At 41.8% G+C, this 18,765-nt stretch overlaps 1 protein-coding gene across 14 annotated transcripts in view; it reads left to right on the top strand.

The window, feature by feature from the left end:
- The window catches only part of myo9aa (myosin IXAa), a 110,471-nt gene that overhangs the window by 73,681 nt on the left and 18,025 nt on the right, over positions 1–18,765 (top strand). For 9 of the 14 annotated variants that reach the window (XM_030413693.1, XM_030413698.1, XM_030413695.1 and 6 more), the window contains 11 exons: positions 3,050–3,171; positions 5,063–5,204; positions 6,529–6,724; positions 8,821–8,940; positions 10,504–10,551; positions 11,159–11,234; positions 14,327–14,467; positions 15,446–15,485; positions 15,585–15,707; positions 17,314–17,394; positions 17,645–17,755. In XM_030413693.1, the coding sequence (XP_030269553.1) occupies positions 3,050–3,171; positions 5,063–5,204; positions 6,529–6,724; positions 8,821–8,940; positions 10,504–10,551; positions 11,159–11,234; positions 14,327–14,467; positions 15,446–15,485; positions 15,585–15,707; positions 17,314–17,394; positions 17,645–17,755 (1,200 nt within the window). The remainder of the gene's footprint in view (positions 1–3,049; positions 3,172–5,062; positions 5,205–6,528; positions 6,725–8,820; positions 8,941–10,503; positions 10,552–11,158; positions 11,235–14,326; positions 14,468–15,445; positions 15,486–15,584; positions 15,708–17,313; positions 17,395–17,644; positions 17,756–18,765) is intronic. The other 5 variants (XM_030413699.1, XM_030413690.1, XM_030413701.1 and 2 more) reach the window with 2 other exon arrangements.

Here is an 18,765-nt window from a genome sequence, read left to right as displayed (position 1 = left end):
TTCAGGAACATGACATTTGAAAGCCAGTTTTCTTGTCTCAGAATTTATTTAAATGTTTATTTGAGATGGACATAGCAATTACATTGAACAAACCATATGCATTGTTTAAGTGTTTTAGCACAAGTGCTAATTCACAACACTTGATCATAGGCAGCTTTTGAGAAGATAGAGCAGTTAGAAAATAGGGCAATTAAAATAATAAGAGTGGAAAAAGAAAAAAAAAACAGGCAAAGATAGGAGAAGAAAAAAAAAAAAAAAAAAAAAACAGCAGCAAAACGAGAGAAAAAAAGATATCAAAGAAATACAAGCAAGTTTCAAATAAGGGACATAAAAGGCAACAGAGCAAAGGCAATATGAGCAAGCAGTAAACCAGTTAAGAACTATTCATGTGTGCACTGTTGATTAGATTTTAGCCACTAGCCAATTATTTTGACGATTTAAGGACCAGATCATCTCTGGACCTCGGGCAGAGTGACACAGTTTAAGATCCCCCAGCTGCTTACTAAGACGTTTTTGTAGATAAATAGAATGCAGTACTGCAGCTGCAGCTGTAACATTTATATCTTTTGTAGCATTTAATTGCTTTGTATGGATTATTAAGAATCCTGCTGCAGCGTGTGTGAGGGCAGATTCTGTCCGGAGGTTGAAGAACCATTAGATCAGGAAACTACAGAGCGGGTTGTTTGAGTTCAGATCAAACTAAAGCTGCAGAAGACAAAAATGACACACTTCTGCTGTTAATGACACTCCTGACTGCACTCACCTGACGCTCGTTGGTATACAGGTGCATAATTACACCTGCTGCTGTGTTTGTGCTTTGTAGAGCTGCAGACATGTTTACTGAGCCGTGACACGCCAGTGTCACAACATATTGACCTCCACGACATGCAGTCAGTCAACATGGCTGTGAATTCATCAGTAAATGTGTTCTCTTATTGATTTCTAAGGTTTCCCATCAATCAAACTGTCGCTCAGGCCACGTTTTCATCAGACATCCTGGATTTTAGTCGAAATCTCTCCATGTTCCTTAAACAGAATTAACACAGCTGACTACGACTTCTTCACAGGAAACTCGAGTTGTTAGGGCTTTATCATGTCCTGGTTCAGTAAAGCATTTGTCTTGTGTGGATAAATGATTCAACCAGGAGCTGGCATGCTTCATATTTCTGCTGAGGTCAGCTTCACACCCTCGTCTACTGTTACATACAGTATGTTTCCATTCATCTGACGACCTGTGCGCCACTCTGCGGGAGCACTCGGGGCCTGAATGGTTTGCTTCAGGGCATATTGATGCTCATTTCAGGGGGAGTATCCATCATTTTCATCTTTTGCTCCACTTTCTGACCTCTTCAAACAGCCACTCTCTGCCGGGACTCACATCGTTGACACACAGTAATGCAGAATGACAGTATGTTAATACTGTCATGCATCATATAAAACAGTCTGTACAGGAGCTGATTCTGCACCTCCTGGAGGCACGTTATTGTTTCTCTTTCGTTGGTTGTGTCAGAATAAGAGTGAGTCACAGCAGTGATTTGAAGATGATTTTGAGGCATGTTGAGGGGGAGGATACAGTATCCTGTGTAATGTAATACAATCCAGTACTACACCCCCACAGACCACAGCTTAGAGATTACCAAAGAACTGAGTCAGCACCCATCTGACATACAGATTGAATATCATAATGATTATTCCAGGGCTGCTGAACTGGATGATGTTACACAGGTGTTCATTTTATAGTTGTTATAGTTTCTTATCACGAGACAGAGAGTGAATATTGTGTTTAGAGAGTTGCTCAGTCAGAGATAACGACCACGTTCTGACATGTTTATATTGTGAGAGGATGAAGACGACTGGTGTGATCCTCTGTCCTGCAGCCAGACATTAAACCAAGATGACACAGAACATAAAGACACATTAACTAAACTAAAGAGTAACTTACTTTTACTTTTGTTTATCGTCACAGGTGTGTGTCTGTTCGTGAATGTTTCTAGAAAAGAAGAACCGACACATCTCTTTTTATACAGATGGAAGTCACAGTTAAACTCTTGTTCAGTTCATTTCACACAGATGCTTCAACCCCTCCTGGTCTGATGTGACTGTCTAATGTAGGAAAGCTTGAAATATATTGATTGCCATGTTATTGACATCAGGCTGCACATCAGCTGTTAGCATAGACAACAAGGTCAGCAGCACCTGTAAATTGTGATCCGTGTTGAATTCACGGCTGGAGGTCTGATGTGTTTTTGTAAAATATTTCATCAGCTTCACATATTCGTTTCAAACTCTGTCTTGTATAATTCAGGAAAACCATCTCTAACAAATTAATCTGTCTTTTATTTCTGATTTTGCAATATATCCAAAATAATGGACAATCCCAGTTGAGGTAGAGGAGTAGCATCCCGTACCGAAGAATATATTTAGTTAAAACCTGAAGCCTAAAAGGAATCTGTCCTGTGAGTCGTCTTGTGGAGGAAGCGACAGTGATGAACTCTTTTCAGCCTTCTGACTTTGGAGGAAAACGAGGAAGAGAAGAAGATTCCAGTGATTTACTTTCTTATTAAACCTCGTCCGGATTAAGGTCTTTATGGGTTCAATCTCTTTCCCAAGAAGGTTGGAGAACAACAGGAATGGGGAAGAAGACTAGGAGACGCTCTGAATGCTTCTCTGGTTATTAAAAAGACGAGAGACCATTGAGATCTGAGGAGCATTTCATTGGGCAAGGAGACATCATGAAGGCACACAAACAACATTGTTGCTTTGATTGGAATATTTATAGCAGCCCGGCCCTCATCAGACCGGATGTCTGCTTCTACTGACACATGGATCATTGACAGTTGATCTGCATCTGTCTCTGTTTTCCAAAGAACAATACTGATGTTTTTAAAACTGTTACATATAGATAGCTGAAATAGGCTCTTCACATTGTTTTTGTATGGCTTTATCGCGGCAGCAGTGATGCTGTCAGAGAAAGTGTCTCTGTGTGACTGAAGGTGACTCTGAAGGTGACTCTGATGCTGAGCTGTGTGTCTGTGTTGTGTGTCTCCAGGAGGAGTACAGGTCAGAGGGCATCAGCTGGCACAACATCGAGTACATCGACAACACAGGCTGCATCAACCTGATCAGCAAGAAGCCCACAGCGATGTTCCACCTACTGGACGAGGAGTGCAAGTGAGTCTCTCACCCTGATTCAACTCTTTATTTTCCTGCTGGTGTCAACAAACATGTGCGTCTGGCATTCCAATGGTTGAATGGTTAAAGGGACAGTTCACCCAACATTCAAAACTACATGTTCTTTAACTGTACTGCTTTTTTGTTTATTTGGATTGTTCTGGTGTGAGTTGTGGAGATGTCTGCCTTCTCTCCAATATAATGAAACTAGACGGCTTGAAAAACTCATCAGCAATGTCTCTGCAGGATTCATGACTCAGGTTACTCATGATAATCCACAGACCTTCTTATGAGCAGCTTCATGTTGGAGCTTTTTTTTTTTTTTCTACTGAACTACATCTGCAAACTTTATCACCACAGAGAAGAAAGCCTGTCTCTACTCATGAATAGAGACCAGCTTTCTGATGGAGTTAATGTCACAGTTCAGCTGAGGAGGACGCCGTTAATGTTTCCACTTCACACTGTCACGAGACGCTCGTCCAGGAGAAGATGCACATGAGGGTGTTGTTCTTCACAAAATGTATACTTTTGAATGCATTTTTTTTTAATACTTTTTCCTTTTTATTCTTTATAAAAACACTTCTGCAAGTGTTGACGCGGACTTCATGGCTCTTGTGTTGCTGTTTAAAAGCTCTAAATGTTTGTGAAGACGTTAACAACTCTCTTCTGTCTGATTTCGTGATATCTCCAAACAGATGAACCAGCTGAAGCTTCAGCAGAGAAGTAAAATCCAATATAGAGTATTTTTAGTTAAAAACATTTGAATAAATCTCTTTTGATAAGAGTTGAATCCATCAATTAACACAACCAACAACTCACTGCAGAATACAACGAATGTGTTGCACAGTGATGTTCTCACCTTGTTGTAATCTTAATAAAGTATCAAACATTAATTAACAAAAGTATCAATCGGGCAGCTCAAAAAGTCTGGAAATACTCCTGATTTTAAAAACCTTCTCACGTATTCATTCCTGTTTCCTGCGTCTGTTTGAAGTGTCGTTCCAATGAATGCTACGCGTCCGCAGACTGTATGAACATCAACGCAAACAAGTGGTTAAAAGCATATCTCTGACCTAACACGGTCATCAGGAGGGGAAATGTTATTCCTCACTGTCAGGTAAAGCAGTTAGCAACTCTCAACGGAGGCACACAGACATCCTACCTGAAATATTCACTTCTCAGCTTCCTGGTGAAGTGTTGTGTTAGATGTCAGTGTATTTCTGCAGACTTGATCTTTGAAGTGTAATCATATTACCAAGGTGTGAACCCTCTGAACTTCAGAGTAAATTCAATCCTCTCAGGTTCATGACTGCACTGTGACTATTCTTACTAACCGTATTTCCTTCTTTATTTCCCCCTCGTCTCAGTTTGGACTCCGAATCAAATTCCTCCCACTTAGAAAAGCTGGAAAGCAGCACAGAGTCTGTGGCTGTGTTGTTTTCATAGCTCAGGTTTCACCCCGTTCAGAAACCCCTGGTGTCTCCTTCTTCGCCTCTTCTCTTCCTGTAAGCTGTTGATTTTCTGCAGAGTTTCTGGCTCTCTGTGTTAAAGGACTGGAGGGAAATCTGAGCGGAGATCAGATCTAATCCTCAGCCTTTGGCATCAGAGGACAAACACACACACACACACACACACACACACACACACTTATAATAATCAGTTAGTACAACAGTCAGCTGTTGTACTTACTGTTGACTGGACACTGATAGAAAAAGTGACATCTAAAATTTATCAGGAATCTGTTGAACTTTGTCATCTTGATTTATTCTGCAGGATTCATGACCCGGTTGACAGCTTTAAAACAAGTCCATTGGCAACAGGCCTTCATATTAGATACAGATGTATAAACCCATTGTCCTCCAAATCAAACTCTTCTGTCCTCTTGTTTCAGTTTCCCTCAAGCCACCAACCAGACTCTGCTGGATAAGTTCAAGCGGCAGCACGAGGGGAACAGCTACATCGAGTTCCCGGCCGTCATGGAGCCCGCCTTCATCATCCGACACTATGCTGGCAAGGTCAAGTACGGTGTCAAGGTCAGTTCTGTCGTCGCCTCCAGAACCAGCCGTTGATTATTAGACAGAAAGAAGAGGAAGTGCCACCATCATCTAAAAGTGTTTAAGTCAAAAGATCTGATTATAATCCTCGATGTAAACTTGTGAGAACATTCAAAAAAACATCAGCTGTTTCTTTTTTAACTGTACTTGAGATTCAGAGAAAAGTAGAAAAAACTGTTAAACATGAAGAATAAACTGCTTGATTTTGTGGGACATCATATCATTAACATTACATTAGCTGTGAATCAGCGGGTAGAGCAGGTCATCCAGTAATCTGAAGGTCGCTGGTTCGATTCTCCGGCTCCTCAGGCTGAACGTCAAAGTGTCCTTGAGCAAGATATTGAACCCCAGATTGCTCCTGATGAGCAGTTAGCACGTCGAATGGCAGCCTCAGTGTATGACTGTGTGAGAATGTGAAAAGTGTACTATAGCTATGATGCAGTAAATTAAGTTGTGTAAAGAGTAAACAACGTTTATCAAATGTCACATCCATGTTGAAGCGGCATGTTCTGTTTAAACTCCCTTCAACAGTTAAACACACAGTCGTGACATCAGAGTTTAGAAATAGTTAAAATTCAGTCTGCCATCTTTAACTCTCACAGCCACGAACACAAAACACACATAGATTTGAATGTTTACATAATAAGATACATAAAACATAAAACTAAATATGTAAACAGATGCTAAAACCTCCCATTACACTCTGTGTGTCAGCGACGGCAGAACATCAGATGTTAAAACAAGAGCTCGCTGGACTTTTTTTGTGCTTCCAGAGAAAAGCAGTTGTTGAGTTTCACAAAACAACGAGGACACACTTTAATCCCTTTTCCTATATTACTCAACCAGATCCTGGTAGGCGTCCCAGGGACCCTCTCACCTGTTGTGCAGCTCTTAGCTTTTATCTGCAGAGTTAGAGGCATGAAGAACGGCTCCGTCTGGGCCCGTCACATGCAGTCAACCAGGAAATATCCACCGGAGAGGAATTCTGCTTAGATCAAAACAAATGGTGGCAAAATAAGAAGAAAAATTTAATTGAGCTGATATTTTTCTTTTTCTTCATGAATGTTCCAGCCTGGTTGAGCTCTGTATATCTCACCTGTTGTCCCTTGACCCAAGAATGAACCTTAGATTAAACACGTATGTGTATTTGAATAAGTTACCATCAGGACTAGAGAACCAACAAATACAGATATACGTAAAGCAGAGTATAGGACATGCATATCTGATGTTGTCTTAGTTTTAATGTATTTTATAATATATATATCACGTTAAATGTTATTGCATGTTTCTGTCCCAAACACAGGACTTCAGGGAGAAGAACACCGACCACATGCGGCCGGACATCGTAGCGTTACTGAAGAGCAGTAAGAGCGCCTTCATCTGCGGGCTGATGGGAATCGACCCATCGGCCACCTTCCGCTGGGCGGTACTCCGATCCTACTTCAGGGCCCTGGTAGCTTTTAGAGAGGCTGGAAAGAGGCACACGCAGAAGAAGACTGGTGAGCTCTCACTCTGATGGAAACTATAATAATCTACTGTATATCTGCTGACATGTAAATGATAGCAGTGAGGCAGATACTGTTCTGATGTTGGAGGCAGGGAGGGAATATCTGAGCTGACAGACTCACACATGTCTTTGGTCTTTTTGTCATGACTACACATGTCTATCTATTAATTCACTTTATGAAGTTCAGTCTGTGTCATCACGCACCAAAGAATCCACACAGAGGGAAACGACACTGAATGTCATGTGAGCCTTACAGGAACTTTTAAGTGTAGAACAAGAACACCAGTCGATTAGTAAACTATCAAATCTAAAGAAATTTAATTGTGATTGTCTGCTTAAAGTCTGCTGGGTGACACTTTGTTTGAAGCGTAGTGAATCAGACATGAACATGAGGGAGTCTTGATGAATGTTAATGATTGTTGTCATCAGGTGTCATCAGGTCAATAATGTCACTTTTAAAGCAAAGTTTTGTTTGTTCTGACAGCTTGACATTAACCAAGACAATATAGACGATGTTATAAACATGTCAGACCGAAGTATCAAGCTAGTTTTCTCATGTCAGGTCCATCGTTTTATTTAATGTTACCAGAATATTAATACATTTAGAATAGCTGTACATGCTTCAATAAGTAATAATATAATGACAAATAATCAGTTTCTCATACTGCGGCACTGTATTCTGCCGCAGTATGAGTGTGACATGGTTTCGCAGTGTGATTTCACAAAGTCACAGAATGAAAGGACTGCTGACGAGGCGTTCAGGAGCATTGTTTCTTGTGGGAGAGAGGAGCTCCAGGACTTTGGCCTTTTTAACCCTGAAGATGTTTTACGTGAAATAGAACCTATGTAACACATGATTTGTCTCCTTTAAAGAAACCACTTTATGTGTTTACATCAGCTGTCATGACATTTATAACTGTGGCATGAAGGATTTCCTCGACCTGATGTGGAGTAGCACATTGTTGACTTGTCTTTAAGATGTCACTAAATGTTAAAGACCAGTTTGATGAAAGAATCAGTACCAAGGTGATACGGTGAGTCTCACTTGTTGCTCAGCTGAGTGTTGCTAATCGTAGCTAACTGTAGCTCACTTAGTTGACTCATCCACTGAGCGGCAGGAGCCGAACGGACCCTTTGCCTCTTTAAACAAAGTGTCACCTGGCTGTGAATGAAAGTGAAAGAAGTTAGCTGTTCAGCGAAAATTCCAAATGTAATTCTGTCAGTTTTCCTGCTGTGCTCAGTTCTGTATGCTCACATGTCGTGCAGCTACAATTTCGTCCTCTTGTTTGAGTATAGTTCGCTTTATCTCCGCCATATTTTGTGTTCAAGTAGTTCCTGTTCTGTAGTCTGTGTGCGTAGTGCTCGTAGTGCTGCCATGTATTTACAGTAGCTCGTGCTCTTTGTCTCTCTCAGCTTTGGCTTTCTATGAATGCCTTCCATCCCTGTAGACTGAACATGCAGTAGATATTAGCATCAGAGTGCCTTCAGCGCTGCCGTCGTATGAATCAGACTTGCTCTCTGCATCCTCTTAATCCTTCCTACACATGAAGTTTTACATACAGATGTTGTAACGATAGATTTTGCTTATCCTTAAATATCTTTTAGAAGTTCTTCCAGCTGAGCTTTGAAGATATTAGCGTCACCCAAGGGGACTTTCTACGTGTCTTCTAGAACATTTCTATAAAATACATTTGTACTTAATGTAAACGTTTTTATGCTGGATTTGGGGCAAAGTATTGAGTTAAAGTAGCTTTTAGTAACTTCACCTTGTCTCAGAAGACAAAGACTGTGGAATCAAGTCACAGAAAGGCTTCTTGAAGACATTGTATAAAGTGCCATTGGGAGGCGAAACACCTTCACACAGAACTACAGTGACAAACATCCTGCTGCAGTTGTGAATGTCGATCTTCTTCTCTCCAGAAGTCTTGCACAGGTATCTCTCCAGTAGACGACTGCATCTCTTGATCTTCGTCTTCTTCGCTGTCTAATCTGTCATTTCTTTCTCTCTCTTCCCCCCTTTTCTCTTTCCTTGTGTATTTTACTTTCTCTCTTCTCTGTTTTTTGTTCTTTTTCTTTTGCTTCTCCAAGGGCATGATGACGCTGCTCCCTGTGCAGTTTTGAAAAAAGTGGATAGTTTTAGCTTTCTGCAGCACCCTGTGCATCAGAGAAGCTTAGAGATCCTGCAGAGATGCAAGGAGGAGAAGTACAGTAAGGCTGCCCATACAACAATTAACTACTTCCATGTTAGACGGTGACTCGGGGAAACTGTAGGGACGAGGCCGACCAACATCTCCAACATTACTGCACCTTACTGCAGCCAAAGTCAAGCCAAAGCATAAGAAAATCCAGACTTACAGACGAAGCGAAGCAAAGTTTTTATGTTGTACTTTGTGATTTGATTTACAACTTTCGTTTTATATCGTTAGACTAGATGCTTGTTGGTCTCCGCTCCCTCTGGCTCCCCTCTTTCCACTCTCTTTTGCACCTGCATGCATTTTGAGTGTTGTCTTGCACGTGTTCACTAGCATGCTTCAGCTGTCCTCTCACTAACACTGTGCTAGTAGAAGACTAGCAGAGGAATGCATGGTTGTTTGGCTCTGTTAGCTAATGTTGGTCTGGGGAAACAACACAGGAACACCTCTAGGTGTCCATCACTTCTATTTTTGTCAGTAACAGCAAACAGCTACACTTTCATGTCCAGTCCTGTCTGTCTGTCGGGCAGTGGGTATATTCGCTTTTCCACCACAGCACACGTCTGTAATCACTGTCACTGAGGCCCTGTTCAGATTTGGTGTTAACATCCCCCCCTGAGAGATCCAGTCACAAGTAGACAGGTGTGAATGTAGATGTTTGAACACAACTGGTTTTACTATTTACACTTCATTAATGAAAGAATACAGAGTTTACAGAGCAAAAGCAGGGAAGACAGAAAGACCATATAACCGAACACACTCTGAACAATAAAGCACAGCAGAAAGAAGCCAGACTCAAAATGTCAGTAGAAATAAAAAGGAATACAAGCAATGAAAAAGATATGATAAAAGCATAAGATGAGAACAGACTAAACGTAAGGAGCAAAAAGACAACTTCACATTAAGTCAAGTCTTCAAGAGCAGGTTTAAAAGATGTTGGTGTTTATATGAGGCTAATGTGGAAACTGAATATCCGCTCTGTATCTTGGAACAAAACCCAAACAAGCTTTAAAAGTGATCGGATGAATCTTAGAATCAGGATTGATGTCAAACGTGGCAAATGTTACATATAGGATAAGACTCCTTTAAACCATTGCTCATTTTTGTGAGTTGTTGAGTTAGTAGTGATGTTAACGTGTTTGTGAAACACTCTCTATGACAAATTCTTAACTATTTGGGACTTGTAAATTTGACAAATGCAATAAATTCAGTTCTTTGTCCATCTGTTTATTAATGATTGTGGTTGTTTGTATCTGTCCTAATCAAATGAATATAGATAAGTAAGTAAGATCCGATCACAGATGGTTACTTCAGATGTATTATAACACCAGTGCTAATGCCAACTGATGGACTGATCAGATCCCCGGGGCTGGATGTTGACTTCAGGTCTGAACATGCTTTAATACCACCGGCCGTTGATGGTGCTAGCAGAGGGGCGTCTGACACACGTGTATATTATCATCACTAACTTTCCATGTGGTGCAGGCGCTCACACGCTCTCTCAAAGGTCGCTTCTCCTCCATAAACGTGTCATTTCACTGCGATGTATTTGTGTTTTTGTGTTTGTGCCGTCCTGCAGCTCCAGATGAGAGTGAAAGTGTTGTTCAAAGTGATGACACTGAAAACGGTACACTGTTAAACACCTGGTAGACTATAAACACAGATCTCTTTAACACTGTAGACCTCTGTGATCTCACAGCACTGTGACCTGCTGCAGCTTCACAGGAATCACTGTAGTAACATAACACGGCAGCATTAGACGAATCACTTGTGCTCAGTTTTACTTTGTTACACCCTCTCTAGTGTGACCTGTGGCTTCTCCCTGATTTGCGGCATTAAATAATCAATCATCAGACAAAACTGTTCAATAACTCAATCACTTGAATATCATCTTCAATGATTCAACACTAACAAGCGCAACTCACCATTAACCTCACAGATTGAACCTTTGTTTCAACATCAAATCACCTGCAGAAGATAATATTTATGATAAAGCAACATAACACTCAATGCAATAACACTGGAGGGTCACACGGTGTCAGAAGTGTGTGTGTGTGTGTGTCTGGGAAGGGTTTTTTTTTTTTGTTTTTTGTGTGTGTGTGTGTGTGTGTGTGTGTGTGTGTGTGTGTGTGTGTGTGTGTGTGTGTGCGTGTGTGTGTGTGTGTGTGTGTGTGTGTGTTCTTTCACATGATGCCAACCTGTGTGTGTGTGTGTGTGTGTGTGCGTGGGATCAGGTGTATCCAGAAAGAGTCCACGCACGCCCCTGTCGGACCTTCAGGGCAGCAACACCATCAATGAGAAATCTCCAAGGTAAGAGTTTGTGTTTGAGGATTTGTTCTGATCTGTTCATTAATAAAGCTGTTAAACACTTGTCAGGTTAACTCAGGAGAGTTTTTAATTTTAATTTTGCTTATATGTGGAAATAGACACACAATCCAAGCCAAATAGGATATATTGATTTTCATAAATGTAATATTAAGACACACTGACATCTTAATATTTGTATCTTTCTGTCCTTTTTTCTTTTCTTGTTCTTTTGTGTAATGTTTTCTAATTATTCTTGAGATTCAGATGAATCTTTATTGTCATTGTATCCAGATACAGTGAAACTTTGTTTGGCTTCAGAAACAACAACATCGAAGGGGTAGAATAACTTCTTTTTTGTTTGTTTTGCATTTTATGCTTTTATTAGTGAGTCGACTGTAAAAAGAGGGAATAAAAGAGAGAGACATTGTGGTTAACGTCATCCTCAGTCCTCCAGGCCGCCCAGTAAATGTAGTATTTGATCTTGATGGTGCATTCGTGTGCTCCTTGAATGGTTGTTTCTCCTGAGGTAGGAGGTTTGTCTTCTGACTTCAGTGTGTTTATGACAAACAAGATGGATGCTACATGAAGATGTTGTATTCTCAGCTGATTATGTTGTCATAACACCACTAAAATGTTGCTTTACCAGTCTGTTTTCAGTGTTAATGCTAATGGATAACTTTTCAAACTAATGTAAGTCACTCTGTGTTGACCTAGATTAGTTAATTACTGACAATTAGTTAGTTAATTGTGACGTTAATTGTGACACTAATTGTGCTGTTACATCCAAACTATGACACGAAGCTGTGGAACTGGTCAGTGTCACACTATGAATAATGCCTACCTTTTAACATAAAGAGTAAAGACTGCGCTGTGACCCGGAGCGCTGCTCTCACACCACCCCACTGACACGCCGGTCCACCACCTCCTCTAATTAGCTGTGGACCATGAGATTAGCAGCCCACGACCACGACTGGTAGCACCGACCGGCTCGCACAAAACAGCTTTTGTTACACAGGAGCTCAGTTGGGGCTGTTAAAATCCCCCCTCTTAATGTGATTTGCAACCTCTGCCCTCCCTCTCTGTCCCTTTCTCTTGCTCACACACTCATCTTCTACATGCTCTCCGAGCTCTAAACCCCGTGCAGCTGCTTCCTCTGTGATGTAAAGGCAGAGCTATGCATTGGAGAGGAGCGCCCGGAGAGTCATAAATATTCAGTCCCTGCAGGGTGCGTGTCGGCTGGACGGGGCAGCAGACAGTGCCGTGCTTTATGGGACTCTCAGAGAGACTGAGGAGATAAACACTACAAGAGGCATATTGTACTCTCACATTCTACTGAGATCGATGATCAGCTGGGGAGACGTAAACCCAGAAATAAATATAAATCCAAAGATGTGGATTTACACTTGTATCCTGGAGCTTTGTGGATCTTCTGCCGTAATATTTGATATTGTAATGCAATGCAGGCTGGTGGTACAAATCATACTGCTCCTCTGGGACCTGTGTACCCCGGACTGTGATGAGGATTGTGGAGTAGAGTTCTGGCCTCGTTCAGCGAGCATCCTCAGGGTCTCTTCTGTGCCTCAAAGAGAGAAAAACAAATGGAAAGACTAGCAACACCTCTGCTGTTGTTGTTGTTTTTACACCCGGTTTCTATTTTCATCTCGAGCCACAACCTGTTTCAGATTCAACACATGGTAATTTGAGGTTTGACCAAAAAATAAAATATTATTTTCAAATCAGAAACTGCTTTTCTGACTAATTCTATTCAGGCAAACATTTCATTCGAGTGGTTTTCAGTGGCTTTCAATGAGCTTTGAGCTTTGGCATGGCTACTGTGTGATTGACAAGTTGCTACCACGCTTAGATCCAATCAGGAGATCTTCCCCAGCTCCACCCTCACGTCCAAACAAGGTCACACCTGGTTTACACATGGAGCCACGACAAGCTGCCTTTTCTTTTTTTTTGTAGAAAAAAGTATCCCAGCAGTGGAAAGTCCCTTTAAACCCAAACAGCTTCCGTTCATGGATAACCTACATTACCAAGTGCTCGACCGTCTCACCTGCTGTTCTGTATTTGTGTTGATCTTAATTTTATCACCCACTGAAACCTCTCCACACACTCGTCCTCCACCATGTTTCCTCTCAAGGACTGAATCAGCCCTCTGATAATAAACATAGTGTGAGACAACAAACACATCTCAGCACTGCAGAACGGCTCGTTAACTCTTCAGGGGAAATTCTTGTAAACCTCCAAAAGTGTGTCTGAAGAGCTGAATCAGTGATGAACTGCTCCTGCCACAGCTATTCTCCTCGTGTCCTCTCCTCCGGGCTGAAATAGTTCAGGATGGTTGATGGTTTTAACCGTGACCTGACCGCTGGTGTTTGTGTTAGTCTTCTGGGCAGGTGCTGAGGTTTCACCTTGAGGCCTGAGGTTTCAAACCTCTGAGGCTTTAGTAAACTGTGTTGAAGTCTGTGTGAGGTGAACTTGGCTCTCTGCTCAGGGACGGAAACATGGAAGCTACTGCCCCTGCTGGAGACACTCCTGCTGGGGAAACTATTATACACAAGATATAATTAAACAAAGAGAAACGTTTCTGAAGCTGAGCAACAACAGATCTGTCCGACATATTCACCTGCAGAGAAGTCAGCCTCTACAGCAGCTGACACGGATCAGTGATCCCTGTGTCATCGTTCGCTACTTATATTTAACTGTGGTTTAAGAGTTTTGAAGTTTGGATGTGCTACATTTATATTTTCTGTATTGATGTAACTGCAGCTACAAGCTTGACTTTAAAACAGGAAAACAGATCAGAATATCATGTTGTTCTTGTGGAAGTTAAATAAATGAGCTCTTTAATTCACATCAGAAAAAGATGTGTCCTTCGATTGTTTTTCACTCAGAGATAAATGACAAACTATCTTAATGATCTCTAGATCAGTTGTTTTATAGATCAAGATGGATTTGAAGCTTCAGAAGTGTTTTGTAATGTGAAAGTTTCTGGACTCTGGTCTAAAGCTGGACTACAGCATGTTGTGTAAAGTTTGGATTTCCACGAGTCAGTGACTGTTATTTGTCTGTGTGTGTTTGGTCCACAGGAGTTCTCCGGGCCTTGGCTGGAACGGACGCGTGGGTCGACAGAGCCGCTTGTCATCCAGCAGCTCCACCACAGAAGAAGACGGCATCTTCGTCAACTCTGCCAGCAGTAAACTCCTGGAGAGAGCCCACGACATCCTGATGTCAGTAACACCATCAGGCTTTAATCTCCGCCCTCACACCGAGTCACAGATCAACACTTCGACTGTTTTCTGTCCGATTGTAAATTACAGAATCATTGTCAGCATGGTTTTATTCTACAGTGTGTTGATTTTGTCAACAGACATGCTTGAAATTGAAAGAAAGTTCAGACTCAGTGTAGAAACATCTGCCCTCCTGCAGCGATCTCTACGTTCCTACCAGCTCTGAGGGGCTGTTCTGTAGCTGACCCTGACCTCTGCCCTCCTGACAGAGGGGAACAAGTGAAAAAAGAACGTCCCCACAGGACAAATATAGTTTTTACTGTTCTGACAGGAATACGACTGTCTGGGGAAGAATCTCTGGATCTGCAGACGCATCTCACCTGTTGATTTATTGATTTTATTTATCTACCTCTTGACTTGATAAAGAATCTCTTGGTTTATTCTCTGACATTAACTCCATTCAGAAACTTTATTGCTCTTTTCTATAATACAGATGTTAAGCAAAATCTATAATGTCCTTGGTTTGTTCAAAACTGCATAACTGTTAGATACTTTTCTCGTCACATGTTCTTTATGAGGTTTACAATTGATTCATTATGACCCCAAAACTTTGATTTAATACTCTTTAAACATGAACAACATCTGTGAACACATGTAAAAGAAACCAAAAGATTATTTTTATCCCTGTTTAAAAATCATAGTTCATCGAACCGCCTCTTAATTTTGACCAGTTCACATACTTTACTATAAATAGAGTGAACCTTTGGACACAGATATCATTGATTTAAAAATAGAAACTGCTGGGCCGAGTGCTGACCTGTGTGGGACTCCACATCTAATATTTTTAACTTTGCAAACTGCACAAACTGTTGTCTGTTGTCTACATAACTTCTTACCGACTTGTTTAAAGAAAAAAAAAAAGGATTTGGTTGCTCAGACTTCTCGATTAACTCCCGTGTTCTTGTGTTTTGTAAACAGGAGGAACAAAAACTACAAATCTAAGCCAGTTCTCCCAAAGGTGAAGTACAGAACATCTTTCATGTATCTCAATACAAGGCACAGATGTCTGATGTGACAGTATTAACATTACGACCTAACTCTGACTTCACACCTGCAGCATTTACTGAACGTCAAGTCTCTAAAGTACCTCAGCAACCTGACGCTTCACGACCGCATCACCAAGTCCCTGCTTCACCTCCACAAGAAGAAGAAACCACCCAGTATCAGCGCACAGTTCCAGGTCAGACACACACACAGACACACACACACTGCTCTCATAGTAAAAATAACACTATTAGCCCGAGCTGAAGCGAGGAATCTCCCTCCAGCTGTGAATTTGATAAAGAAGGTGTGTCCTTCATGACTGGCTGTGTGGAAACGTCTCTGTTACTCTGCCTGCCCGCAGCCTTTTAACGTCTGCTGTCTTATCCTTGTGTTTGTCTATGATTTCTGTCAAGTCTATTACGTAAGTTTACATACCCACCCAAAAGTCTTTAAAAGTATGACAGCATGTCTGGGAAGTTAAGAAAAAATGGACAAATGTCTGAATAAAAACACTTCGATTTGGTGAGAAAGTAGAAAGTTTGGCTTTCCCGCCGTTGATGACACACCCTTTGGAAATACCTCCACAATATTCGCTTATTATAAGATGAGACCATGAAAACAAGTGACTGTAGTGACTAGCAGAAGGCGTTCTTTTAAAACCAGATGCATTTTTATCGTTTACTCGAATGAAGATTTGACTTCAAAACATAAACACCCGCAAACGAACCGCAAATCGCTGCTGCAGTCAGGCTGATAAACAGGAGTGAAGATAAATGAGCCTTTTAATTACAAAAGTTTTAAACTGATCTCTGAGCTCTCCTCCCGTCTGTGTATGACTCTGGATCAGAGCAGAATTCGACGTGACTCCGGGTGATTATTCCTACAGAAGGTCCGTCTCTGTATCTGCTAGCCGGCTCTGTTCAGCTGAGTGGCTGCTGTGGCCCCACGCTCCAAAAAAAAAAAAACTCGGGAACATCAGATATGACATTTTGTGAGTTTAAGAACTTCCTGTGTCGTGGGTTACATTCATGAGATGGTGGGCCTGTGATAATAAACAGTTAGGATGAACAGCAGCCGTCATTAATATCGAATAGAAGTCATTTGTTTGGTGAGATGACAGATAATAGATGTTTCTCATGTACTCAGCAATGAATAGTCGTCTTCCTGAAGGGAGTTTTTTTGGCCTAGTAAAAGCCTGTCTCAAATAATAGACGAATAGGTCAATACGGTTAACCTTCTTGATAATTTGGTGATCTTAAAGTCAAACAGGCTCTCATTGGTAGATCAGAAATAACTTTAAAGCATAGGCTGCCTTCTCCTTCCTGAGTTCTGTGGACTGAGCTCTGTGGACTGAGCTCTGTGGACTGAGCTCTGTGCTCTGCTGCTGGACGTTCAGATGATGCGGAGGCCCCTCTGGCAGGCGGCCCCGGCCCCAGTGTGTGTGTGGATGACTTCACTTCCCACATCCTGTGCTGCGTTGATTGCTTTAATCTCCCGTGGAGGGGGAGGGGGCTGAATTCCTCCTGCCGCTGGATTATCACACACACATGCTGACACACATGTTGCATATGTTTACGCACACAAGCACACGTGCAATAACAGCACATGGTCACACTGCACACATGGTTTTAGACATATTTCCATTATTTAAGATCCCAGGCAGTGACTTTAATCTAGCAGCAAAGAGAGTTTTGACTTAGAGATGGACCAGCAGTGATTCATACTGTTTCTCCTCTACATGTGCTTTTATATTTAGGCTTTGTGTTCATTTCTTCTTCTCCCTCTTGTGTCTCTTTTTGCAGGCCTCCCTCAATAAGCTAATGGAGACTCTGGGTCAGTCTGAGCCCTATTTTGTCAAGTGCATCCGTTCCAATGCTGAGAAGGTACAGTGTGACTCCAGGTCGCGGACACTTCGACTGTTTTGGTTTAGTTTTCAAAGCATTTTTTCATTTCCCTTGAAGTTTGAACATTTCTAAATCTGTTTATCATTTCCTCCTCCTCTCTCTGTAACTTCCGCCGCCTGTCGCTTCTCCTTCTTCTGTCACTCTCCCCTCTCTTCTCTTCTCTCCCCTCTCCTCTCTCCCCTCTCTTCTCCTCTCTTCTCCCCTCTCTTCTCTTCGTTCTCTTCCTCAGCTGCCCTTAAGGTTTAATGATAACCTGGTGCTGAGGCAGCTGCGTTACACAGGTATGCTGGAGACTGTGCGCATCCGGCAGTCGGGCTACAACATCAAGTACAGCTTCAAGGTACAAACACACACGTTTACACCCTGAAGATACTCTTTAAACATCTCAGTCCAGAGGGACTGTCATTAATGTCATTAAACAAAGGCAGACGAGCAGAAGAAATTTGCTCAAGCACTTGTTTATCAGAGATCAGTGCCAGCCTGCACAGGTGGCGTATTGATGACTGACGTGTGCAGATCACTGATGCACCATTAATGCCAATGATTGCTGATGCTGTTTGAGCGACAGTTGACATTGAGTTGTGTCAGAAGGGGATTATGAAGGTCGTGAGGTGGCAGCCATCTTAACCACAATGGCTCTCATAGAGTGATGTCACCCTGAGGGAACTGTTGTGTGACTAATAAAGCAGATCCTGTTTAATGCTGATTGAAAGTGAGTCTTTGGACAGAAACGTTTGGGAGTGGCTCCCTCCCACTCCAGTTTGGTCGTATTTCAGTTTCCATTTTGTGGTTTTGAATGTTCGTTGGTGCCAATCGTGTCATGTGGAGGTTGGAGCCAAAGATTGCGTCACTGTGCACGTCGCTTTACCAAATCACAACTTATTTTCTCATGAAACCACTGTGTGTCTGCTGCAGCCTGCAGTCAGTTCAGGCTTTACCTGCTGTGGTTCTGAGATATTGGCTGCTAAAACTAAGACTAACAGTTATGATCAAAAACGACACTATACATTTAGTTTTTGATGGTTTGATGGTTTAGTGTAAAAGTACAAACTCATTAGACGGTGACTATTATGATGACCTCACCATCAGACGTCGTCATTTACCCGAAATTCCTCCAAACATATTTAGTGCTGCGGTCAGCACTAATGAGAAATTTCTTGGGCATGGTATCACTCTGGAGGACTCTGCTGTTTCTGTCCGACTCTTCAGAACAGAGCCTCTCCATTGTCCTCGGCTCTCTGAAACACTCCCCATGCTTGTAATTGTATAAACACGGCATCTGTTTCCCCATCCACCCCCTACAGCCCAGGGTGCAGAGTGTATTGAAATCAGACAATGGGCCTCAGTTTG

Source organism: Sparus aurata, chromosome 4 (assembly GCF_900880675.1).
Source record: "Sparus aurata chromosome 4, fSpaAur1.1, whole genome shotgun sequence".
Taxonomy (NCBI): Eukaryota; Metazoa; Chordata; class Actinopteri; order Spariformes; family Sparidae; genus Sparus; species Sparus aurata.
Note: the sequence above shows the minus strand (reverse complement) of the source record. Positions and strands in the feature narration are given on the sequence as shown.